Source organism: Pipistrellus hanaki (assembly GCF_964339955.1).
Source record: "Pipistrellus hanaki genome assembly, chromosome: 14".
Lineage (NCBI taxonomy): Eukaryota > Metazoa > Chordata > Mammalia > Chiroptera > Vespertilionidae > Pipistrellus > Pipistrellus hanaki.
In genome coordinates, this window is record NC_140516.1 from 2,319,023 (window position 1) to 2,345,882 (window position 26,860).

The 26,860-nt window shown below is 39.1% G+C and overlaps 1 protein-coding gene across 5 annotated transcripts in view; it reads left to right on the forward strand.

Moving 5' to 3' along the window:
* Window positions 1-26,860, forward strand: part of SHLD2 (shieldin complex subunit 2) — a 117,366-nt gene that overhangs the window by 46,618 nt on the left and 43,888 nt on the right. For 4 of the 5 annotated variants that reach the window (XM_084904157.1, XM_084904160.1, XM_084904156.1 and 1 more), the window contains exons 3-6: window positions 12,994-14,523; window positions 16,991-17,098; window positions 26,195-26,389; window positions 26,516-26,650. In XM_084904157.1, coding sequence (XP_084760283.1) covers window positions 12,999-14,523; window positions 16,991-17,098; window positions 26,195-26,389; window positions 26,516-26,650 — 1,963 coding nt within the window. In that variant the 5' untranslated portion in view covers window positions 12,994-12,998. Of the gene's footprint in view, window positions 1-3,194; window positions 3,354-12,993; window positions 14,524-16,990; window positions 17,099-26,194; window positions 26,390-26,515; window positions 26,651-26,860 lie in introns of all 5 variants that reach the window. The other variant, XM_084904159.1, reaches the window with a different exon arrangement.

The window sequence follows — 26,860 nt, forward strand, 5'->3', positions numbered from 1 at the left end:
ATGGTTGTATTGGTCTTTCCAACTGAAGTGGCCTTCTGCAGATTGGGAAATTGTATAATTATTAACCCTGGTAATGGATATGAGCTTGAAGTTTCATCTGGTATCTTAATGAGCTTTAACCCTCTGAGTACACTCAAAACGTATCTAGAATCATTGTAATATATCAGTTGTCCATGACTGAACTCTGCAGTCTATGATTTTTGTTTTGATAATAATTTTATTTCCCCTGGCCCTCAGCACATTTTATTCCTGCCCTGCTCACACACTCACAGCAGCCTTAGGTATAAAGACTTAAAAAAAAATTACTCTGTTTTGAATTAACAGGACCATACTTTCTAGTGAATTATTTTGTGGAGATGCCCCATGCCTCAAGGGGTATATATTTAGACAAATAAGTGAAGGCATGCTGAAATAGTTATTATGTACAAATGACTTGTGTCTATAGAACCTTGATTTGCTTTAGTCATCTCTTATCCTGGGAGATCATCCCTGAACTCTCAAGACTGCTTTGTGTTATCCATGTTTTCACCGTCCCCCTGCCTAGAGAGCAAACTTTAATCCAAGGACCCTATAAATAGATTTTCCATTCAATTAAGAGGCTAAAGGACATTTGATATCTTGCTTCTCTCCATATGTTGTCAATTTGGCTCAAATAAATTTACAAAAAAAGGAAAAAAAGAAAGAGCCCAGCTAGTGTTGCTCAGTGGATGAGCACAATCCATGAATCAGGAGATCATGGTTCGATTCCCAGTCAGGGCTCATTCCTGGGTTGTGGACTGCATCCCCAGTAGAGGGTGTGCAGAAGGCAGCCGATTAATGATTCTCTTCATCATTGATGTTTTTATCTCTCTTTCCCTCTCCCTTCCTCTCTGAAATAAAAATATATTTTAAAAATAAAAACATTAAAAAAAGAAAGGCTACATAAAAAGAACATTGCTTTTTTAAATCTACTGTGATTGTCTTAAATAAAGTGATATTAAAAATATGTCTGGTGTTAGGGGTGTGGTTGGTTCAGTTATATATTGGTAAAGCATAATCGGGTATTTAGTAGTTAAGTGAATAGGATTAGATAAATTCTGCATTGTTGTGTGGAATGAAAAGAGATGGGCCAAAGAAGAAGAGAGAAAAATCGGAAAGGTGGAATTATTTAGGAAAGTGGAGTGTTCTAGAAACTCAGGACAGTTACACAGTTATCAGGCATTGTGACTAGTTGAGTACTGTGAGTACTTACACAATTTGGACTTCACTATTGTCTTTTTTTTTTTTTTTTTTAACATTTCTTTATTGATTTCAGAGAGGAAGCAAGAGGGATAGAGAGATAGAAACATCAATGATGAGAGAGAATCATTGATCTGCTGCCTTCTGCATGTCCCCTACTGGGGATTGAGCCAACAACTCAAGCATGTGCCCTTGGCCGGAATCAAACCTGGGACCCTTCAGTCTGCATGCCGATGCTCTATCCACTGAGCCAAACCAGCTAGGGCTGGACTTCACTATTGTCTTAATAGAGATGGCAAATGGAAGTCAGACTGCAGGGCGTTTAGGACACAGAAGCAGTGAGTGTCTTATACTCATGAGGCATTCTGGAGGTTACCTGCAGCAGGCCTTTCCCTTGGGTAAGACAACTTACACTGCTTTCCTGGGTCCTGCGTGGGAGTAGGAGATTGGGATGACTCAGGCCTGTATTGTACTCCTTTTTTTCTGAATATTTAAGTTCAGTTTTAAAATTTTCTCACTAAAATTGCAGATAATGGTTGAGTTGCTCCAGGCTTCTCCCTTGTAAGGACACCCTACATTTAATCCTGTGGTAGCTCAATATTACTGCTTTATGATTGTCATTTTATCTCTCCCATTGCCTGTTAAAGATCCTCGTGGTTATTGTTGAGTTCCCAGTACCTAGCATAATGCCTGGCATATAGCATTGAGTCTATATTGGTTACATGAGTGACTGACTGAATAAACCAATAATTACTTGTCTTTTAAACACAAAAGAATTCCAATTTGATGGTCTCACAGATTCAAAAAAGAATGTTTTAAGAAAATGAGGGTTTGATAAATAATTTCAAATGGCAGTTGGACAAAGATTGAAAAATGACCTTTGGATTTGGCTGTTACAGGTCGTTAGCTTCCATAGCAAAATAGTGTCATAGCAAAACGATTGGAGTAAGAGCCATATTTAAGTGGGTAAAAGGATAGATGGGAAGTGAGAACAAGGACAAGCAACATAGGAGTTTTTTTTTTTTAAAGAATTGAAGCTAAAGGGGAAGACACCATTGGAGAGAAACACAAAGATTTGAGACAGGGGAGGTCATTATAGTAAGTTTGTGCATTTGATTTGAATATATTTAAGTATTTCCACCTACATGTCAGTATAGTAATATATTCTTGCTTTTCAACTTGGTTTTGAGATCTTTTGAACTTAAAGGCTTTTGCTATGCTGTTTGGGGCCCTCTCGTGGCCAATCTAATAAATGACATGTAATTAGATCTGGTATACTAACATGTCTTAACCAATTTATTCTTTCTATAAGGATTAGATGAAGGTGAGATATTCGGTTATAGCAGTTAATGATGGTTAGTCCTCTTTGATTTGTTATGGGTCAGAACTTGACCTAAGCTTACTATACTTTTTTCCTTTGGTAATAATTCCATTATTAACTATTTGAACATTGCAATGTATCTTTGTTTTAGTTGCTAATACAATAATAGTTGCTAATGCATTTTTCTTTTATTAAAATATTTTATTGATTTTTTTAAAGAGAGGAAGGGAGAGGGATAGAGAGTTAGAAACAACGATGAGAGAGAAACATTGATCCTGCACACTCCTACTGAGGATGTGCCCACAACCAAGACATATGTCCTTGACCGGAATTGAACCTGGGACCCTTCAGTCCGATGAAGCAGGCCGATGCTCTGTCCACTGAACCAATCCAGCTAGGGCTACATTATTCTTAATTTTGCTCCTCATTGTTTTTTATTCTAGGGTTTTAAGAAACAGTGTATTTAAAATAATACAGGAATACCTCTGTAACAACACCTAGTTAAAAACATACACATATTCAATACATTCTCATACCTCCCTCACAAAGGTAAGCATGATTTTGAATTTGGTATTTTATTGTCAGGCCCATTTAAAAAGTCAGTATATTGATATATACTTCAAATTGTTCCTTTCATTTAAAATTATGTTTATAGGGGATTCCAAAATGGTGGCGGAGTAAGTGGAAGCTACACTGACATGCTTCCAGGACCAAACTGGAAATAAAATACGAAGAACCATCCTGAAAATCATCTGAGGACTAGCTGGAGAGAACCCTGATAGCCGAGGACGGAAAGGGGCCCCCATAGAGATTGGTAGGAAGGGTGGAGGCGTGGAAGGGCTGGCTGGGCTCGCACAGACAGCAGTGGAGGTACCAGAGGGCTGTCTCAGCTGTGGGGGTTCCCACGGAAACTCTGGGGTCTGAACCTAAGCTGGGCTCCCTAGCAGAGTGCACCAGAACTGAGAGAGGTGCCCACACTGAGATAACGTTAGCTGTGGGTTTGTCATACATTGCCTTATATAATGCTGCGGTATGGTCCCTCTTCTCACTTTGCTGAGAGTTTTTGCCATAAATGGTTGCTGGATTTTATCAAATGCTTTTCCCGCACCTATTGATATGATCATGTGATTTTGAACCTTCATTTTGTTTATGTGGTGTATCGCATTAATTGATTTTCGGATATTGTACCAACTTAGCATCCCAGGAATAAATCTCACTTGATCATGGTGTATGATCTTTTTAATTTGTTGCAGGATTCAATTTGCTAATATACATATTTTTAATTTTTATTGATTGACTTGAGAGGCAGAGAGCGAGAGAGAGAAACATTGATTTGTTGTTTCACTTATTGGTTGATTCTTCTGCCTGCCCTGTCTGGGTATTGAACCCACAACTTCGGGACACGACACTCTAAGGAGCTGAGCTACTCAGCCAGGACCATCAATCTGTTTAGATATTTTTGTGTCTTCTTGATTCAGTTTTGGAAGATTGTATGTTTCTAGTAATTTATTATTTATCACATTGTTGAATTTGTTGGCATTTTGTCATTTATGATACTTTCTTACAATTCTTTGTATTTCTGAAATGTCAGTTGTTACTTGTCCTTTTTCATTTCTGATTTTATTTATTTGGATCCTCTTTTTAAAAAATTTTAAAAGTAGGTATTTATTGTTGAAAGTATTACATATGTCATCCTTTTCTCCATTGACCCCATCTAACCTGCCCCTACCCCAGGCCTTCACCACTCTATTGTCTGTGTCCATGGGCCATGCATATATGCATACAAGTTCTTTGGTTGATCTCTTCCCACCCACCCACCCTCCCCCACCTTCCCTCTGAGATTCCATAGTCTGTTTCATGCTTCTGTGTTTCTGGATCTATTTTATCCGGGATCTAAATCTGTAAACATTGTTATGATCTATTTTATTGATCAGTTATTCATAATAAAATAAACTGATCAATATGAATGAGATCATGTGATACTTGTCTTTCTCTGACTGGCTTATTTCATTTAGCATAATACTCTCCAGATTCCTCCATGCTGTCTCAAAGGGTAAGAGATCCTTTTTTTTTTTTTTTTTTTAATGTATTTTATTGATTTTTTACAGAGAGGAAGATAGAGGGATAGAGAGTTAGAAACATTGATGAGCCGAAACCGGTTTGGCTCAGTGGTAGAGCGTCAGTCTGAGGACTGGGGGGTCCCGGGTTCGATTCCGGTCAAGGGCGTGTGCATTGGTTGCGGGCGCATCCCTGGTGGGGGTGTGCAGGAGGCAGCTGGTCGATGTTTCTTTCTCATCGACGTTTCTAGCTCTCTGTCGCTCTCTCCTCCTCTCTGAAAAAATCAATAAAAAAAAAGAAAAAAGAAAAAAAAGAGAAACATTGATGAGAGAGAAGCATCAACCGGCTGCCTCCAGTACACCCCTACCGGGGATGTGCATGCAATCAATGTACATGCCCTTGACTGGAATCGAACCTGGGACCCTTCAGTCTGCAGACCACTGAGCCAAACCAGTTTCGGCGAGATCCTTCTTTTTTTATTGCTGCACAGTATTTTATTGTGTAAATGTACCATAGCTTTTTAAAAAACATTTTTTATTTCAAGAAAAACTATTTTAAATATAATGTTACATGCAATAAACATTAATATGTCAAGATTTTAAATATAATAATATTACAAAAAATGTACTAACATAATATAATATAAAATTTGTAGGAAATATTAAAAGTCTGCAAATAACAGGGTTACTTCTATTCTAAAATATTTCTTTTCTCTGGCTCTATTTTTGTTCATCAGTTTATGTTGTTCATTATATTCCACAAATGAATGAGATCATGTGATATGTATCTTTCTTCAATTGGCTTATTTCACTTAGCTGTTTTCCATTTCCATCCATGCTCTTGCAAATGGTAAGACTTCTTTCTCTTTTACTGCAGTGTAGTATTCCACTGTGTAGATGTACCACAGTTTTCTAATCCACTCATCTGCTGATGGATACTTGGCTGTTTCAAAATCTTAGCAATGGTAAATTGTGCTGCTATGAACATAGGAGTGCATATACCCTATGGTGTTTCTGATTTCTTGGGACCTATTCCTAGAAGTGGGATCACTGGGTCAAATGGCAGTTCCATTTTTAATTTTTGGAGGAAACTCCATACTATTTTCCATAATGGCTGCACCAGTCTGCAGTCCAACCAGCAGTGTACTAGGGTTCCCATTTTCCACATTCTTACCAGCACTTGTCACTTGTTGATTTGTTGATGGTAGCCATTCTGACAGGGGTGAGGTGACACCTCCTTATCATTTTATTTCTCTGATGACCAGTGACTTTGAGCATTTATAATTCTATAATAATAAAAACATAATATGCTAATTAGAAAGGATGACCTTATGGATGACCTTCTGGATGAAGCTGGGGCTTAAGGAAAGCCCAAGTCCTGGGTGCCTGCTGGTGGCCAGAGGGAAGGCTGGGTCCTGGGTGCCTGCTGGCAGCTGGAGAGAAACCCACGTCCTGGGTGCCAGAGGGAAGCCAATGCTGGCAGCCAGGGGAAGAAAGGCCTACTCTTGCACAAATTTTGTGCATTGGGCCTCTAGTTTTTTCATATGTCTTTTGGCCATCTCTATGTCCACTTTGGACAAGTGTCTGTTTTTATTTTTTTTTGTTCTCCAGTTCTTTAATGTTGTCATTTCAAGAATGTGATATAAACGGAATCATATAGTGTGTAGCCTTTACAGTATTAACATTCTCACTCGTCATTATTCTCTGTAGATTTATCCAGATTGTCCCATCTATCAAACATTCATTCTGTTTTATTGAAGAGCACTCCATGATATGATGTACCACAGATATTTAATTATTCATCCAGGAAGATTATCTGAGTGTTTTTTAATTGGATTATTTCTCTTTCATTTGTTAAGTTGTGTGAGTTCCTTATATGTATTGGATATTAAACCTTTATTAAGTGTATCATTGCCAAAGATGTTCTTCCATAAAGTGGCTCACTTTTCATTTTGTTGATGGTTACTTTAGATATGCATAAGCTTTTTATTTTGATGTAGTCCCATTTATTTATTTTTTCTTAGTTTCCTTTGCCCTAGGAAATGTATCTGTAAACATTGCTATGAAAGATGTCTGAGATTTCGCTGCCTGTGGTTTCTTCTAGGATTTTTATGGTTTCATGACTTACAATTAAGTCTTTTATCCATTTTGAGTTTATTCTTGTGTATGGCGTCAGTTGGTGGCTCCCTCCCCCCACCCCCTCGCTTTTTGCATGTATCTGTCCAATTTTCCCAGCACCATTTATCTACGAGACTGTCTTGACTCCATTGAGACTGTGTTTACTCCACTGTATATTCTTGCTTCCTTTGGCAAATTTTTTTCTGTGGTGTTTTTGTTTGTTTGTTTGTTAATCTTCACCTGAGTATATTTTTCCATTGATGTTTTAGAGAGAGGGAAAGACAGAGAGAAACATCGATGTAAGAGAAACACATTGATTGGTTGCCTTCTGAATGGGCCCTGACTAAGGTCCAGGCTGGGAAGGAGCCTGCAAGCACAAGTGCCCTTGACCCAGATGGAGCAGAATTGGTCCTCTGGCCAACACTCTATCCACTGAACCAAATCGGCTGGGGCCTTTGTCAAATGTTAATTGTGTGTAATGGCTTAGGTAGATTTCTGGGGTCTCTGTTCTGTTCCATTGTTCTAAATGTCTATTCTTGTGCCAGAGCTAGGCAGTTTTGAGTACAGGGGCTTTGTAGTATAACTTGATATCTGGTATTGTGACCCTCCAACTTTATTCTTTGTTCTCAATATTGCTATTGCAATTCAGGGTCTTTTTTGGTTCCATATAAATTTTTCAAGGATTTGTTTTAGATCTGTGAAATATGCTGTTGGTATTTTAATAGGGATTGCATTGAACCTGTAGGTTGCTTTGTGTAGTATGGACATTTTAATGATATTAATTCTACCAATTCATGAATATGGTATATTTTTCCACTTGTTTATACCTTCCTCTATTATTATTTTTTTGTTTCTTGATGAATCTCATTAAAGATTTGTCAATCTGTGTATCTCTTCAAAGAGTCAGCTCTTGGTTTCATTGACCTTTTGTATTGCTTTTTAGTCTCTACATCAGTGGTCACTAACCTTTTGGACCTCACGGACCACCAGTGTTCTGCGAATCATCGGTTTGCGACTGCTGTTCTATGTAATTTATTTCTGCTCTAATCTTTATTATTTCCTTCCTTCTACCCACTTGGATTTTGTTTGTTGTTCTTTTTCTAGTTCATTTAGGTGTAAGCTTAGATTCTATATTTGAGATTTTTCTTGCTTCCTGAGGTAGGCCTGTATTATTGTGAATTTCCCTCTTAGGATTGCTTTTGCTTTGTCTCATAGATTTTGGATTGTTGTGTGTTCATTGTCATTTATCTCAAAGTAACTTTTGATTGCTTCCTTGATTTCATATTTTCCCCCAATCATTGTTTAGTAACATTCTATTTAGCCTCCAGATGTTTGTGTTTCTTCCCATTTTTTTCTTGTAATTGATTTCTAATTCCATACAATTGCGGTCAGAGAAGAAATTGATATGATTTCAATCTTTTAAAATGTATTCAAAGTCATTTTGTGTTCCAACATGTAGTCTGTACTAAAAAATGTTCCATGTGCACTTGAATGTATATTCTACTGCTTTGGAATGAAATGCTCTGAAAGTGTCAGTTAAATCAAGCTGGCTTATTGTGTTGTTTAAGGGTGCTGTTTCCTTGTTGATTTTCTGTGTGGAACATCTGTGCATTGATGGCAATGAAGTGTTAAAAAATTATCTCTTATAGCTGTTGTTTTAAAATCTATTTCACCTGATATAAGAATTATTAACCTATGTAGGGTTTTTTGTTTCCATTTGCATGTAATATTTTTTCTATTCTTTTACTTTCAGTCTGTGTATAATTTTTTTTTTCTTCTGAGTTGGGTCTCTTGTAGACAGCATATATATGGTTGTCTTAATTATTTTAAAAAATATGTTCTTACTAATTTTTAGAGAGAAAGGGAAAGGGGCAGATAGAAATATGAATGTTGACAGAAACATCATCTATTGGCTGCCTCCTGCACACCCCTACTGGGGATCGAATCCACAACCCTGTTATGTGCCTTGCCCGGGAATCTAACTGGGATTTCTTGGTTCATGGATCAGTGCTTAACCACTGAGCCACACCAGCTGGGCTGTCTTTTCTTATTCATTCATCTCCTCTATGTTTTTTGATTGAAACATTTAATCTATTTACATTTAAAGTGATTACTGATTGGAACATGTTTGTTGCCATGTTATTCTTTATAACTGTGTTTCTCTTTTTATTTTTATTTTTTTTTCAGTTTTATTATTTTTTATTTTTTTTAAATAAATCTTTATTGTTCATATTATTACAAATGTTCCTCTCCCCTCCCTTACCCCCCCATTGCTCTCCTCCACCAGGTTCCCACCCCACCCTCTGCCCTTTTCCCACCCCCCCATTGTCCTCATCCATAGGTGCACAGTTTATGTTCAGTCTCTTCCCACACCCCCCCTCCCCTTTCCCCCGAGAATCGTCAGTTCACTCCCCTTCCATACCTCTGATTCTATTATATTCAACAGTTAATATTGTTCATCAGATTTTTTTTTAATTTCCTTGGTTTTTAGATTCACTTGTTGATAGTTATGTATTTGTTGTTCATAATTTTTATCTTTATTTACTTTCTCTTCTGAAAGAACCCCCTTCAGCAATTCATATACTTCTGGTTTGGTGGTGATGAACTCCTTTAGCTTTTTTTTATTAGTGAAGCTCTTTATCTGGCCTTCGATTCTGAGTGATAGCTTTGCTGGGTAGATTATTTTTGGCTGTAGGTTCTTACTATTCATCACCTTGAATATTTCTTGCCATTCCCATCTGGCCTGCATGGTTTCTGTTGAGAAATCAGCTGACAATCGTATAGGTGCTCTTTTATAGGTAACTACCTGCTTTGCTCTTGCTGCTTTTAATATTCTCTCTTTGTCTTTTGCTCTTGAAATTTTAATTACCGGATGATTTGTCTTGTTGTGGTCTTCTTTGGATTCCTTTTGTTTGGAGTTCTGTGCGCTTCCTGGACTTGTAAGTGTAATTCTTTCACCAGGTGGGGGAAGTTTTCTGTCACTATTTCTTTCAGTATGTTTTCAATATCTTGCTCTCTCTCATCTTCTGGGACCCCCATAATTCTGATGTTGGTTTGCTTGAAGTTGTCCCAGAGGTTTCTTACATTATCTTTAATTTTCTGGATTCTCTTGCCTTCTTGCTTCTGCGGAGGAGTGTCTTCTGGCTCTTTATGTTCCAAATCTTTGACTTGATTCTTGCGATCTTCCATTTTGTTTTTGGACTCTGTATAATATTTTTTATTTCAGACAATGTATTCTTTATTTCTTGTTGATCCCTTATTAATTCTAGTTGATTCCTTTTCATATCCTCATAGGTCTTATCGCCCTTTTCTAGGAAATTCTTGAAAAACCTTATAAGCGTAGATTTGAACTCTATCTCCAGTCGCTTTTTGTCCTCCATTTCTTTCGTTTGTGATCTATTTTCTTGTCTCAGCATTTTCACAGCTTTCCTGATGGGACGGAGTTTCAGGGTGGAGCCTACAGCCTTGGCTTCCATCAGCCCCGCCCTATGCGGCTCCTGAGTCTCAGTATTCCCCAGGGTCCTTCAGTACTCGCTGCAAGCACCTCTGAGAGAAAGGTGCCCTCGATTTTCGCCTGCTACCAAACAGTCTAGGCTCTCCCTCAATGAGCCCGGAACTGGGGTTCAGTTCAGTTGGAAGTGGAGTTGGAGGTGGCGTTCAGAGCAGTCTGGAGCTTTTGTCTCCTTTCTGCCAGGGCAATCCCACGGCACAGCCAACCGTCCCTTCTCTGCGCACAATATGCGTGCCTCCGGGACCTCCTTTCGCCGCTCCCCTGGGGTTCCACCTTACAGCCCAGCTCTCTCTGTATGAGCTGGGTCCCCAGGGTCTGGCCTAGAACTGGGGTTCAGAGCAGTCAGAACTGGGGTCCAGCACAGTCTGGAGTCTTTGTCTCCTTCCCGCCAGGGCAATCTAGCAGCAGAGTCAATAGTCCGTCCTCTGCGTGCAATGTGCGCGTCTCCAGGGGCTCTGCCTTTCGCCGCTCCCCTGGTATTCCACCTCACAGCCCAGGCTCTCTCTGTTTGAGCCTGGGTCCCCCGGGTCTGGCCTACAAATGGGGTTCAGTGCTGTTGGGTCTGGGGTTCAGCACAGTTGAAGCTTTTATCTCCTTCCCGCTAGGGAATGCCAGCCAAGCACTCAGCCGCCCCTCCTCTCTGGCTCTGTCCTCTCTGCGTGCCGCGTGTCTCCATACCTTGGGCTTTTACAGCTCCTCCGCTCTTCCTTCTGGTTTTCTCCTTGCTTCTCGTTGTAGAATTTCCAGTCAGTCGACTTTCCTGTAGTTCTGTGTAATGTCCATTTTATATTTTAGTTGTATTTTATTGAAATGGTTGTGTGCGGCTGCGGCTAGGTGTTTACCTGTGCAGCCATCTTGGATTCTCTGTGTTTCTCTTTTTAAAAAAAGCTTTCTAAAAATTGATTTTTAAGAGAGAGGGAGAAAGAAACAGTGATGTGAGATAAAGTTATTGAATGGCTGTCTCCTGTATGCCATACCTACTAGGGACTGAACCTGCAACCTGGACATGTGCCCTGAATGGGAGTCAGATCATGACCTCCTGATTCATGGGTCGACATTCAACCACTGAACCACACCAATTGGGCTCTTATCTTTTTAAAGACCTTTTAACACTTCCTGTAAGACTAGTTTTGTGGTAATGAATTTCTTTAGCTTTGCTAGTCTGGGCAGCTCTTTATTTCATCTTTAATTTTATGTTACTGGGTAGAGTAGTCTTGGTTATAAGTACTTGTTTTTCATCTCTTTGAATATTTCATGTCAGTCCCTCTGGCCTGCAAAGTTTCTGTTGGGAAATCAGCTGACAGTTTTATGCGACCTCCCTTGTAAGTAAGTAACTGCTTTTCTTTTGATGCTTTTAAAACTCTTTCTTTGTCTTTAACCTTTATCATTTTAATTATGATGTATTTTTCTGTGAGCCTATTTGGATTTATCTTGTTTGGGATTTCTGCACTTCCTAAACCTGTGTGTCTTTTTCTTTCACCAGCTTAGTGAAGTTTTTAATCATTATTTCTTCAAATAGATTCTTCATTCCTTGCTCTCTCTTCTTCTTCTTCCAATACCTATGATGCAGATGTTGTCACACTTCATGTTGTCCCATATTTAGGAAAAAAAAAAGTTTTTCTTTCTGATTGGTTATTTTCTGTTACCTTGTCTTCCAAGTTGCTGATTCAGTTTTCTGCTACATGTAGCCTGCTGTTGATTCCTTTTAGTCATTATTCATTTCCAATATTGTATTTTTACTTCTGACTGGTTCTTTTACATGTTTTATATATTTTTTAAGGTGTTTGGTATCTTTCTGTCTAATTTCTCACTAAGTTCCTTGAATATTTTCATAATTATTGTTTTGAACTCCATCTGGTAAATTGTTTAACTCCATTTATCCTGTTCTTTTTTTTTTTTTTTTTCCCCTCCTGTTCTTTCATTTGGGGCATTGGTTCTTTCCCCCCTCATTTTGGCCACCTCTTTGTATTTGTTTCTTGTATGAGGTAGATCTGTTATCCCTCCCAGTCTTCATCTGGTGTCTTGTGGGGCTCAGTGGCTTAGTCTCCCACTACCTGAGCTAGGTGCTTCAGGAATGTCCCTTGTGTGGGTTATGTGAACCTTCCTATTGTTTTTGAGTCTTAATTGTTGTTGGCCCACTTATGGCTGGCCTGCAAACTGCCTCAGCCCCTTGCCCAGGCTTTCCCCCCCCCCCCACAAGGGATCCCCCATCCTGATCCGGGACACCCTTCAGGGCAAACCAGCCGGCTCCCACCCATGCAACAGTCCTCTATCTATACTAATAAAAGGATAATATATTAATTAGACTGGGAGACTTTCCAGGAGACCTTTCAAACATTCTTCTGGACAAAGCCATGGTGGTAGGGTCAGAGGTAGAGACATTTAGGGGCCAAGAGAGAAGGACAGTTGTGGGTGATCAGGCCAGGATGGGACAGCAGTTGGGGATGAGCAGGCCATCAGTGGGGATCACTTGGGGGTGATCAGGCTGGTGGGGGAGGGCAGTTGGGGGTGAGCAGGCCAGCAGGTAGAGTGGTTAGGGGCAATTAGGCAGGCAAGCAGGTGAGTGATTAGGAGCCAGCAGTCCCAGATTGTGAGAGGGATGTTCAACTGCCCACAGGCATTGGGCCTAAACTGGCAGTCAGACATCCCTTGCGGGGTCCCAGATTGGAGAGGGTACAGGCCAGGCTGAGGGACACCCTCCTCCCCACCCCGTGCAAAATATAAAAATCTGATAAAATACTAATTTTAGATTTTTCATTTTTTTTTAGAAACCATGAATAGAGGCTCTGAAATCCACATTTTTTGGGGTGCTCCAAGTGGTCCATTGAAAATGATGGTATCACAGGAACCAACTTCTTTAATATCTACTACTGACCCCTGGAAAAAAGCTCAGCTTTTATACAATCAACATTCTTTACATCTGAAGGATGAAAAATGCAAAAATAAAAATGTGGAAGATTATCAAATCCTAGAAGCAGCTGCCCCTCCAGATCTTCTTAATGGTCATTTTTTAGGAAGCTCTCTGAGTAGATCTGTTTCTGTGAAAGATGACTGTATACACTGTATTTCCGAAACACAGACTCAAAAATTCCAGAAGAGTTACCCCTTAGGGCTGAGTGACATAACTAAATCTGATGTCCAAATATGTGGATGTAAGGGCCAAGTTCAGCATTTAACTGGAGAGGAAGAATATCAGAAGCTTTTCAGTGAAAATAAGAAAATCACAGTTGAACAGCATAAACAGCAATCACATATGTGTAGTCAAAATGTCCAAAAACATTTGTTTCAGTTAGACCATGAGTGTGCAGCTGCTTGGGATTTGGTGTGTAATACCGAGCAGATTAATACAGGGCCAGGAGCTATCGGCATAAGGTGTATGCCAACAGAGCATCATGGAACTCAGAACCGGGGTCTGGAAAAGAGCTCTTTGGCCACACGAGGTAAGCCCAGGGCTGCGGGAGCTGTCGGGAAGGTCTTGGACCTTATGACATCTACTGACACGGAATTCCTCAGTGTAATGACCTCCAGCCAGTTTGCCTTTTTAGCTCAAAGGACAAATGAAGGGGAGAGTTCTATAAATAAAAGGACAGTGAACACGGAGGTGGAAGCTGAAGCAAGTCCTGGGGAAATAAAAATAACTGAAGATAATTTGATTCAGCCTGTTGATGATTTTGTAGAAAGATATGAAAGGAGGCAAAGCCAAGCATATTCCCTTGAACTTTTCAGTCCTGCTTTTCCTGAAACAAAAAGTAGCCACATTCACATAAAGTCTGGTAAAGGTCTTAAAGAAAATGTGGGATCTCAAGAACTTTTTGGTTTTGAAGATAAACTGCCATCAAATGAGGTATGTATTGAGCCATGTAGGTCCGGAATCCTGTGTTCTCAAGTAAATGCCTCCCACAAAAGTCCCACGAAGCAGAACGGGACCTCTGAAGGGAAATCCGGCCGTCTCGAAGTCCGCCACGTCTCTAAGAAAACGAAGTTGGTTTCTGATGCAGGAGGTCCCACTGCAGCAAAGGACCAGAGGAGTATGTCGGGATTCAAGGGTATTAAAGAGACAACTTTAATAAGAAATTGTGATTCCAAAAGTCAGAAGTATAATTGTTTAGTCCTGGTGCTATCTCCATGTCATGTGAAAGAAATAAGTATAAAATCTGGACCAAATTCGGGCTCTAAAGTGCCGTTAGCAACAGTTGAGGTAACTGACCAGTCTGCAGTGAAGAAGCGGGTTTTTCTGTGGAGGACGGCTGCGTTTTGGGCCTTTACAGTGTTCCTGGGAGACATCATTTTACTCACAGGTGAGGCCGTTGTGGAACTGGCAGTGAGTTTATAAAGCTGCAGGCTTTTCCCTCCTGCTGGAGGGCTCCCTCTTCCCCTGCCTGTCTGGGCTCCATGTGACCGATCCTTCACAGCTTCCCGCTGGCCTCCACCGCTGCCTGGCCTTCTCTGCCGTGCCATTTCTGGCCTGTGTCCCAGCCTTCTCAGCTCTGCCCCTCCTTTCCACTCATCTCTGCCAAGCCTTCCCTGGCTGCTCCTCCTCCTCATTCATTGTGTTAGCATTTAGGTCACATCATCAGGTTTTTTCTTTGTTTTCTTATGGTATGTCTATGTATGTCTTATTTCCAATCCTTTTCTTAAACTCTATTAGCAGTTTTATGATGAAAAGACAGCATTTCTACTACTTTACTGAATCCCTAATAATGCTGTGCACATTATATTCTTATTAAGGGATCCCATATAGAATTTCGATTGCACTTTTAAGATATTGATATTCTATTAATCACATTTGGAAATATGGAAAGGGAAACTCCTGCTTTCATACCAACCTCATATAGCCACCAGTGGAGTTTTAGAATGTTACTGGGTGTCTTTCTTAAAATTTGTATGCATGCATATATAAATGCTGATATTTATTGGGAATTTACTGTGTATCAAACCCTGTTTTATACTTTACATATATACCAACTCTTTACAACTCTATGAGGAAGGTCCTGTTGTTATTCCCATTTTTCAGTTTGAGGAAACAAACCCAGAGAAGTGTGCCCGATGTCACATTTCTAGGAAGTGGCAAAGCTAGGACAATTTCACCTGGACTCCAGAATCCTCACCAGTATTATTAGGATCATAAAGAACACAGTGTTTTTGTCCTGCTCTTTTGCCTTACATAAGAAATTTAATATTTTGTTACATTTCCTAACTGATTTAAAATCAATGCACAGTGTATTAGAGCAGAGATATCAGTCATTTTAATATATTTCTACATTTCCTTATTGATTTAAAATCAATACACATTGTACTGAAGCAGAGATATGTCATTTTAAGAGAGAATATATATATTTTTAATTTAATAAATCTTTATTGTTCAGATTATTATAATTGTTTCTCCTTTTTCCCCACATAGCTCCCTTCCACCCGGTTCCCACCCCACCCTTTGCCCTTACCTCCCTGTCATTGTCCTCATCCATAGGCGTGCGATTTTAATCCAATCTCTTACTGCACCCCCACACCTCTTTCCCCCTGATAATTATCAATCCCCTCCCTTTCTTTGCCCCTGATCCTATTATATTCACCAGTTAATTCTGTTCCTCAGATTTTTTTAAATAATAAATCTTTATTGTTCAGATTATTACAGGTGTTCCTCTCCCCACTCCCCATAGCTCCCCTCCACCTGATTCCCCACCTCACCCCATGCCCTTACCCCTGCCACTGTCTTCATCCATAGGTGTAAGGTTTTTGTTCAATCTCTTCCCATACCCCTCAGACCCCCTTCCCCCTGATATTTGTCAGACCACTCCCTTTCTATGTCCCTGATTCTATTATATTCTGTTCTTCAGATTTTTTATTCACTTGATTTTTAGATTCACTTGATGGTAGGAATGTATTTGATGTCTTTTTGTTGTTCATAATTTTTACAGTTCATTTGTTGGCACTTTAAGAGAGAATCTTAAACCAGGAGGAAGTTGATTCTACAGAGAAAAAGTGATAGAGAGGAGGGAGAGGGTCAGCCTTTCAAGCTTAGAAAAAGAAAACTATCAGTAGTTTCTACTAAACAGTTGCTTTATACCTCTAACATTTTTTACACTGAATTTATCCTGCCTGGGATCAGTCTGTCTCTCTCTGCTTCTAACTTACAGTTTTTGCTCTATTTAGAATTCTTTCTACCTGTTGGTATGTTTAGTTCCACTAAATGATTCTTCTCTATCTTAGAATGTACGATTGTTTTTTCCCCCTTTAGAAAGCATTCCTTATGTCCAAAGTCTTTCACTCTTAACACCCAGAGATGATTACCATGCTTTTAGGGAAAACTAATCCAAGTCCTTCAAGAATGCCTTATGTTATATGCACGTGTTGGCAGCAGAGAGTGAATGCATACTGGATACTATTTACTCTCCTAGGCACCACTGCTTCGGAACTACTGTTTGCTTCGTGGTCCCGAAGATTTCTTTTCATTAGAAACGCACATTGCAGCATGCATCTTATGTAAACAAAGCCAGTAATGTTCTCTGTGGAGCAGTGACCTTCTCTGGTGATACTATTTGCACATACAGAAGCATTTTTTAAAATTTTACCTGCATACAGATATACCTAGAGTCAGATTTTGGATTTGCTATTTTATCATTTGGTGCCTTAGCAGATCATTTAACATATTGAACTTTAATTGCCTGGTATGTGGAGGCAGGCATATTATTTAGCTATGGTTGGTAAGTTAACGATAGTATGAAGGAACTTAGGTAATGATCAGAACTTTTTTCCTCCCCTTTCTAGATGTTACTGTTTGTGAAGATCATTGGGTTGGTGAGACAGTACTACAATCAACATTTACCACTCAGTTATTAAATCTTGGGAGCTATTCGTCTGTCCAGCCTGAAGAGTGTAAGGCACATTTTACATATAATATCTTAGTATTTAAAATATATACACATATTAGAAAAAAGTAGAGTTAAAATGGTAATTATATAAGATGTTTTCTAAAAATGTTTTCTGGAGAGTATTGCTTTAATTTGTATAGTGAGAATGAAAATAGAATTTATAAAATCTTGTACAGCCCTATCTGGTTTGGCTCAGTGGATAGAGCACCAGCCTGTGGACTGTAGGGTCTTGGGTTCAATTCTGGTCTAGGTTGTAGGCTCTATCTCAGGCCCTGGTCAGGGGTATGTGCAGGAGACAACCAATCAATACGTCTTTCTCACATCGATGTTTCTGTGTCTGCCTCTCTCTTCCACTCTCTAAAAATCAATGGGGAAATATCCTTAGGTGAGGATTGACAAAACAACAACAGCAGCAACAAACAGCTTGTACATTGTAGATCATATGTATTTTTTAAAATATTTGGGCTGAAACTGGTTTGGCTCAGTGGATAGAGCATCAGCCTGTGGACTGAAGGGTCCCGGGTTCAATTCCGATCAAGGGCATTGTACCTTGGTTACGGGCATATCCCCAGTGGGGGGCATGCAAGAGGCAGCTGATCGATGACTCTCTCTCTCATCGATGTTTCTAACTCTCTATCTCTCTCCCTTCCTCTCTGTAAAAAAAATCAATAAAATATATTAAAAAATATATTTGGGTTCATGTTCATTTTCTTAGAGATTCAGTATCATGGTGGTCCTTAACTTTAAGGAATCACAGGCCTCTTTGAGAAGCTATGGGTCATTTTTCCAGAATAATGGACTTAAGTAGACAGACATAAAATTTTCCATATAATACTAAGTGGTTCCATGGATCTCCAAAGTTCTGTGGAATTGTGAGACTGATTAGGAATCTTTGAGGTAATGAAAAAAGCATGGATCATAGACAGTTGTGGCTTGAGTCTTCTATCTACCATTGCTAGGAAAAACTGCCTGCCTTCTCTGACATCTATTTTTGCTTCTTTAAAATAAGCTGTTGAAAGAAGAAACCAGCAGCTATATTTTTCTTCAAGAAATTAAAAAAGAAAAAACGGAAAGAAAGTAAGGGAGACAGTGTAAACTGGTGGTTATAGACTATGGAGTCAATAGACCAGAATTTGAATCCTAGTCCTAAGTCTGTATCACAGGAAAATAGCCATCAGTGTATACAAGATTATACAAGAGATTAACTAGAATAACATGAAGGTTAAGCATGGAATTCCAATCTCTGAATACTTAGAATTCTCCAGGAAAGGCGGAGTAAGCAAAGAGAGAAGGATGACTATTGGAACAACAGTGGTGTTTGGAAAGGGCAGGATTTCCCTGTATCCGAGGGAACCTAGTTAGCAGAAAGTCAGCACTGACATATTCTCATAAAATAACTAAAGTCAAGTTCCCCATCTGTCCAGAATGTTTGTTTTAAGTGTTATTGAGGCACTGTGTGTGGGGTGCAGAGGGGAGCATCGGACACCTGGCCTGCCTGTGTGGAGTTCCTGTGTGGAAGACAGACATGTACATAAAGTATTTGCAGGTGATCATGAATGCTGTGAAGTAAAATAGCAAAAGGTCATGGTAAGAGACCTTGTGGAGGTCTTATCATGAGTGGAATCAGAATTACAAAGTTAATAATAGTTCAGGTTGAGCAATAATAGGAGGCTAGTGGAGGTCATGAGAAATGAATGGATTTGACATCTAGAGTTAACAGGATTTTCTGATGGTGTGGATTTGATGATGAGGAAACAGCAATCTACTACTATTAAGTTTCTAGCTTTAGTATATAGCTTTTTAAAAAATATATTTTTTTATTGATTTCAGAGAGGAAGGAATAGAAACATCAGGGAGAGAGCAATAGAAACATCAATGATGAAAATCATTGATCAGCTGTTACCTGCAGACCCCCCACTGGGGATCAAGCCGGCAACCCAGGCATGTGCCCTTGACCGGAATAGAACTTGGGACCTTTCAGTCCACAGGCTGACACTCTATCCATCGAGCCAAATTGGCTAAGGCCAGTAACTAGCTTTTGTTTGTTTGTTTGTTTGTTTGTTTAAATCTTTATTGATTTTAAAGAGGGAGAGAGAGGGACAGAGAGATAGAAACATCACTGATGAGAGAAAAAAAAATTATTGATTGGCTGCCTCCTGCACGTCCCACACACAGGAACCGAGCCCACAACCCAGGCATGTGCCTTTGACTGGAATTGAACCTGGGACCCTTCAGTTTATAGACTGATGCTCTATCCACCGAGCCAAACTAGCTAGGGCTACTAGTAGAGGTAATAGGTTTTTGGAGAAATTAAGGGTTCTGTTTCAGTCTTCTTAAGTTTTAGATATCTCTGAGGCATCCAAATGGAGATGTCATATAAGGATTGAAGACAGAGTCCAAAACTTAGAGGAAAGGTTTGAAATTAAGAGATACATTTTAGAATTATTTGCTGTGTTACTGGGATTGATGTGTGTGTGTTCTTAAATAATTATTTTGAGGGTTTGTTTATTAAAACTGGGGACAGTGAAACAAAGGAAGGGCTTGGCATATAAGAAGCCACAGGAGAGAGCCTGGGTGGTGCTCTGCTTTGGCTCCCTAGAAACGTATGGGAAAGGAGCCACACTGGGCTGCAGGGGCTCACTGAGAAGACAGTCACAATGACAGAAGTGAGCCAAGGGCGGCTGCTGCTAGCTCACTGAACGGTCTGAGGAAAGGGGGCCTTCGAGGCAGGTCCAAGGGGTGAGACCAGGATGAGTTGCCGCTGCCTGTTGCTCCCCTGGTTGCAAGTCTCATAGGGACTTTTAGAGCATAGAAGAGAAAAGTAAAGATGCAGGTCTGAGAAGGAAGAAAGATGTGAGATTGCTCCAGAGAGCCCACATCATTGGGATTTATATTATGATGTACATAGCTATTTTATCTTTGTCCCCATTTCCAACACAGAGCTCCTAAAACCATTGGAATTTTTATTTATTTATTTATTTAAATATATTTTATTGATTTTTTACAGAGAGGAAGGGAGAGAGATAGAGAGCTAGAAACGTCGATGAGAGAGAAACACCGACCAGCTGCCTCCTGCACATCCCCTACCGGGGATGTGCCCGCAACCAATGTACATGCCCCTGACCAGAATCGAACCCGGGACCTTTCAGTCAACAGACCGACGCTCTACCAAACCGGCTTCAGCACCATTGGAATTTTTAAATGATAAGAGTGATCAAGTTGTCTTTATATTCATAATGAACCCCTTTTGGAAAACACTTAAGGATGGGGGTTGGTTGCCAGTGGAATCAACAATGTGATTAAAGGGTTGGAAATTTCTGCACCCCTCCCCCAAGAGAGAGGGGCTGGAGGCTGAACCAGTCACCAGTGGCCGGTGATTTACTGAATCATGCCTAGGTAATGAAGCCCCCTAAAATCCCCAAAGGCAGGGTTAGGAGAGCTTCATGGTAGTGGAACCGGTGGAGATTTAGGAGAGTGCAGTCCTCGGAGAGGGCGGGGAAGGACTATGCTCCTACTCATATACCTTACCCATCTAACTGTTCTTATAGCTCCTTTATGGTACCTTTTTAAAATATATATATATATATTTTATTGATTTTTTACAGAGGAAGGAAGAGAGAGAGAGAGTTAGAAACATCAATGAGAGAGAGTCATGGATCAGCTGCCTCTTGCACACCCCCTACTGGGGATATGCCCGCAACCAAGGTACATGCCCTTGACCGGAATCAAACCCGGGACCCTTCAGTCCCCAAGCCGACGCTCTATCCACTGAGCCAAACCGGTCTCGGCTTTATGGTATCCTTTATAATAAACTGCTAAGTGTAACTAAATGTTTCTCTGAGTTTTTGAGCCCCAATAGCAAATTAATGAAATCGGAAGAAGGGGTCGTGGAAACCTCTGATCTCTAGTAGATGAATCAGAAACATAGGTGACAGCTTGGACTTAAGATTGGCTTCTGAGATGGGGGAGTGAGGAGAAGCCTAAACTGTGCCCTGACCTTGTGGGGTCTGATGCTATCTCAAGGTAGATAGTGTCAGAATTAATTGCTTGGAGGTATGGGAAAAATACATCAGAATAGGTGTCAGAATCATAGTAGTATAAATATAATACTCATTTGGTTTATCATTTAAAAAACATTTACTTTTAAAATTATAGACTTAGAAAGGATTGCAAAAATAGTACATAAAGTTTTATGAGCCCTTCACCCAGCTTCTCCAGTAGTGACATCTTACAAACTTTAGGACAATATTAATACTTGGAAGATGACATTGACTGTGCTATAACACTGTTATCTAGAATACAGATCTACTCAGTTTTCATATGCACTTGTGTGTGTGTGTGTGTGTGTGTGTAGTTCAATGAAATTTGATCCCATGTGTAAATTTAATAAAAATATAGAACTGCTCCTTCACCACAAAGGAACTTCTTTAATAGTTATCGCTGCCCCTGGTCCCATTCCTATCTGTCCTCTGACAACTACTGATTTGGTCTCCATCTCAGCTTTGTTATTTTGAGAGTATAATATAAATGGAGTATTATATTTATTTACAGGAATAATTTAGATTACATCTAAATGTAATCTTTTGAGATTGGCGTTTTTTCAGAAAGCATAATGCCCTGAGATCCATCCAAGTTGTTACATAGATAAATAATTATTTCTTTTCAGTATTGAGTATGAAATCAATAAAAACATATTTAAAAAAAAAACACCAGGAACTTGTATAAAATAGAATTCTTACAAACCTGCTGATCAAATGCTGAAAATGAGAATTTATTAATAGTAACAACATAAGTTCAGGGTGAAAGGGGATTACAAATTGGGTATTATAGTATTTAAAAACATATATATTTTTATTGATTTCAGAGCATGGGAGAGGGAGAGAGAGATAGAAACATCAATGATGAGAGAGAATCATTGATTGGCTGTCTCCTTTACTCCCACTACTGGGGATTGAGCCTGCAACATGTGCCCTTGACTGAAATGGAACCTGAGACCCTTCAGTCCTCAGGCTAAAAGCTCTATCCACTGAGCCAAACCAGGTAGGGCTTAAGAAGTAAAAACAATGAAAACACTACATGTCAGACTGTAGTGAATGCATTTAAGGCAGATATCAGAGCAAAATTTATTAGCTAAATGTTTTTATCAATAAAAAAAAATAAATGAATTAAATTTCAAGCTTAAAAAATCAGCAAAAGAACAATAAAGTAAGCAGAATAAATCACAACAAATGAAATAATAAAGATAAAAGCAGAAATTAAGAATGAAATAAATGGTGCTAGGAAAATTGGACAGGTACATGCAAAAAAATGAAAGTAGGCCACCAACTTACACTACACATAAGAATAAACTCAAAATAGGTAAAAGACTTAAATGTAAGTCATCCTACCTAATAAAAGAGTAATATGAAAATTAACCATCACTCTGGCTCAAACCACGCCCACCAGCCATACCCACCAGCCAATCAGAGAGAAAATGCAAATTAACCCCACCCAACAGAAACTATGCAGACCAGAAGGGAGTGGCAAGAAATATTCAAAGTGATGAACAGCAAGAACCTACAACCAAGATTACCCAGCAAAGCTATTATTCAAAATTGAAGGTCAGATAAAGAGCTTCACAGATAAGAAAAAGTTAAAGGAGTTCATCACCACCAAACCAGGATTACATGAAATGCTGAAGGGTATTCTCTAAGAAGAGGAAGAAGAAGAAAAAGGTAAAGATAAAAATTATGAACAACAAAAAGACATCAAATACATACCTACCAACAGTGAATCTAATAATCAAGTGAATAAAAAATCTGAAGAACAAAATGGACTGGTGAATATAATAGAATCAGGGACATAGAAAGGGAGTGGACTAACAATTCTCAGGGGAAAGGAGGTTTGAGATGTGTGGGAAGAGAGTGGACAAAAATGTCACACCTATGGATGAAGACAGTGATGGGGGTAAGGGCATGGGGTGGAGTGGGGAGTCAGGTGGAGGGGAGCTTTAGGGGGGGAAAAAGAGGAACACCTGTAATAATCTGAACAATAAAGATTTATTATTTTTTTGAAAAGCTAGAAACATTGATGAGAAACATTGAATAGCTGCCTCTTGCACATACCCTACAGCAAAACTCATCAATTTGTACATTTAAAATGTGTACATTTGCTCAGCTGGCGTGGCTCAGTGGTTCAATATTGACCTATGAACCATGACGCCATGGTTTGATTTCCAGTCATGGCACATTTCCATGTTGCTGGCTTGATACCCAGTGTGGGATGTGCAGGAGGTAGCTAATCAGTGATTGTCTCTCATCATTAATGTTTCTATCTCTCTGTACCCTTCCCTTTCTCTTTGAAATAAAAAAAAAAATATGTATTTAAAAATGTGCACATTTTATTGCATATAAAGGTTATCTCAATAGTCCTGGCCAGGTAGCTCAGTTTGTTAGAACATCATCCCAATGTGGTTTGATCCCTGGTCAGGGCATGAAAAAAAAAAAAAAAAAAAAAAAAGGATTGTAGGTATATCTCAATTAAAAAAAATAGAAAAATATTGAGATAAAGAGAAAAATATCTAAATGGGATAATGACTGATTAATTAAATAAGCAATATAACAATGAAGAGAAATACTATAGTGTAGCACAAACATGTCAAACTTTCAGCCTGAGGGCTGCATGTGGCTCACAATTAATATTTTTGTGACCCAGCAAATATAACAGTATGTAAAAAACATTTTAATAAAAATTTTGTGACAATTTTTACAATATCCTGTTATACATAACTATTGGTCTGGTGCATGAATTAGTCCACATAGAAATAAAATTAATTAGAAGAAATATTTTAATATCATTATTCACCCTTTCTCTATAATAGAAATGTCAACCAAATTCACAATTGATAATGACAGATTGAAATACACATGTGTAATTGGCGCCAGTGACAGCTTTATATGTATCTTGCATGTGCAAGTCAACTTAACCTTTTATAGATATAAAATAAACTTGCTTAATTAGACCTTTCTGATTTAGCTAAATTTTTTCCAGCCAAGGGAAGCACCCCAACTTTTCTTTCAGGTAATTGTTAGCAACACAGCAGTAAATATCAGCACAAAGCAGATTATTATTATAGATCACACAGGGAGAACAAAGGGTAAAATATTTAACTGCAGCAGTGTTTGACTATATCCTGTGCAGTGAGAAAACCTGAAGTTATTTTCAAGGTCCACTATTTCTTACTTCTTTTCAGTCAGGTCAAGTTTCTAAAATTTCTAAATCTCTGTTGTCTGACTAATGAAAAGAAAATAGGATTCCACCAAGTCTCCTATATACCTACTCCAGGACTTCTGTAAGGATCAAATGAGATGAGGCACGGGAAAATGCTTCACAGACATTTGGCTGAAGTATAAAATGTTTGAACCTGGCTGTAAAGCAAGCATGTTCTTGGGCTGAAGGAACTCCAAGGAGGTTAGTCACTAGGGAGGGAAAGCCCGTTGTTGATAGGAGACCTAGCGCCCATAGCGAAAGTTTCCGGGCTGGGCTGGGCTGGGCTGTGGGCTGCATTTTGTGCCATGTGGTCTTGGTAGCATTGGCTGCGATTTGCTGGGTGGTTGCTCAGAGGTGGTGGTGAGGCCTGTGTCCCACTTGGGAGAAGCCAAGTGATGCTTTGTAGGTACCAGGTTTGTGGTGCCGTTTCTTTGTAAATGGCCAGTATGCATCACGGCAGCTTCTGCATTGAGTGTCTGCCCCCTGGTAGTCAGTGTGCATCATAGCAACTTGTTGGGCCGTCAAAGTCTTAGTATATTAGCCTTATATATATGTGGATTATTAATAATGAATTACAACATTCACTAATGACTGATTTGGCTAATGACTGATTACTATAATTCTGTTGCATTTTATTTCCCTTACGTGCAGGTGCACCATTTCTCTCCACTAATACTAGCAGCGAATATTTTAGCAGCTGATTGCCACATCATTAGTCTTATACTGACTTATTTGGTGTGCGCAACAGGAAATATTTTGCTTTTGGAGAACAAGAAAAATAGTTTTATTTGTGTTACGTTTATTAATTTGTGCAGTTATTCAGTGTCTTGTAAATTAATGTTCAAGAAAAAATATTAATTTCTATTAAAAATGTTCTATTATTTTATGCTAATGATTACTCATTTATTTTAGTCCTTTGTATTCAGCATGTCTGTATTGAAATAAACCTATGTTTCTATGAAAATTGAAGCTTTTGTTTTTTTGCGACCCATATAAATTCAAACCTTGTTTATTTGGCCCCTGTTAGCCTTTGAGTTTGACATGCTTGATGTAGCAGAGTGGTTGGCAAACTATGGCTTGCGAGTCACATGCAGCTCTTTGGCCCCTTGAGTTTTTAGCAAAGGCCAGCTTAGGAGTACCCTAATTAAGTTAATAAGAATGTACATACCTATATAGTTTAAGTTTAAAAATTTTGGCTCTCAAAAGAAATTTCCATCATTGTACTGTTGATATTTGGCTCTTTTGACTAATGAGTTTGCCGACTGCTGGTGTAGCACATACTCAAATGCCACATGAGAGTTAGAGATAAAAGGAGAAATCCCTGGGAGCCTAAGTGGTTATTATTCAGTGTAGTATTTGGGAAGGCAGAGAGGAGGATGACAGCATCGCAGCCAGTGAAATGGTGAGGACAGAGGCTGAGAAGTGGGCAAGAACAAGGCATATTCAGGGAAAGTCAGTCAGGTGACTTGTAGACCATTTCAGATGTGACATGCTAAGTCTTGAGGAAGAATGGTGCTGGATAGCTGGGAAAGCTGTGATCAAATCAGGGATAAGAGAACCAATTGGAGGAGTAAAAAATAACTGGGATGTTGGTTCCAGTTAATTGGTTAAAAAATAGAGAAGTGAAGGAACAGGGCAAGGTTTTTTGGAGATAGTACATAATTATAAATCAATTAAAATATCGTTTATTTTTTCATCTAAATTAATCCAGAACAACCTCTTTTGTAGAAATGAAATCATGTTTTACATTTAATCACATTTTACAATGTAAAATGTATAAGGAAATACTCTGTTGTCATGAAAATATAATGTTGCCTTCTTTTGTATGTATGTGTGTTTTGTTTTCTTTCAGATTCCAGTATAGTTAGTGATGTTGTACTTCAAGACTTACTGGCATATGTATCTTCAAAGCATTCCTATCTCCGAGACCTCCGTCCACGGCCGCCCCAGGAAGTGAGCAATGTGGAGTTTGTGGCTCTGGAGCAGCTGCAGCCCGGCCTGCTAGTCCATGTGCTGCTCAGAGTGGTGGATGTCACTGTACTGACAGGTGATCATTTGGAGCAATTCCTTAATTGTAGATTCTAAAATAAGATGCAAGACCTTAGTATACAATTTGGTTATCATTATATATTTATCACTAGACATTATAAATAAAACAGTCCTTTTCCCCCAGAGGCGGTATATAGTTATAGAGGACAGAAGCAAAGGAAAGTTCTGTTAACAGTGGAACAGGCCCAAGGTCAACATTATGTGCTTGTATTATGGGGTCGTGGAGCAACCTGGTACCCTCAACTTCAAAGGAAAAAAGGTAAATACAACAAAAAGCTTTTAATCTACTTACAGTTATGTAAATGGTTAATGAGTATGAGCCTAAGTGAGAATCTTAAGAGGTTAGATTACATTTGAAATATGAGATTATGATTGAATATTTTTCTGTTATAATTTTATACCTCCTGTAAGCAAATCAGTAATCCAAAAAGTCCTCTATAATTAACACTAGTAAAAGAAAAGCTTCCAC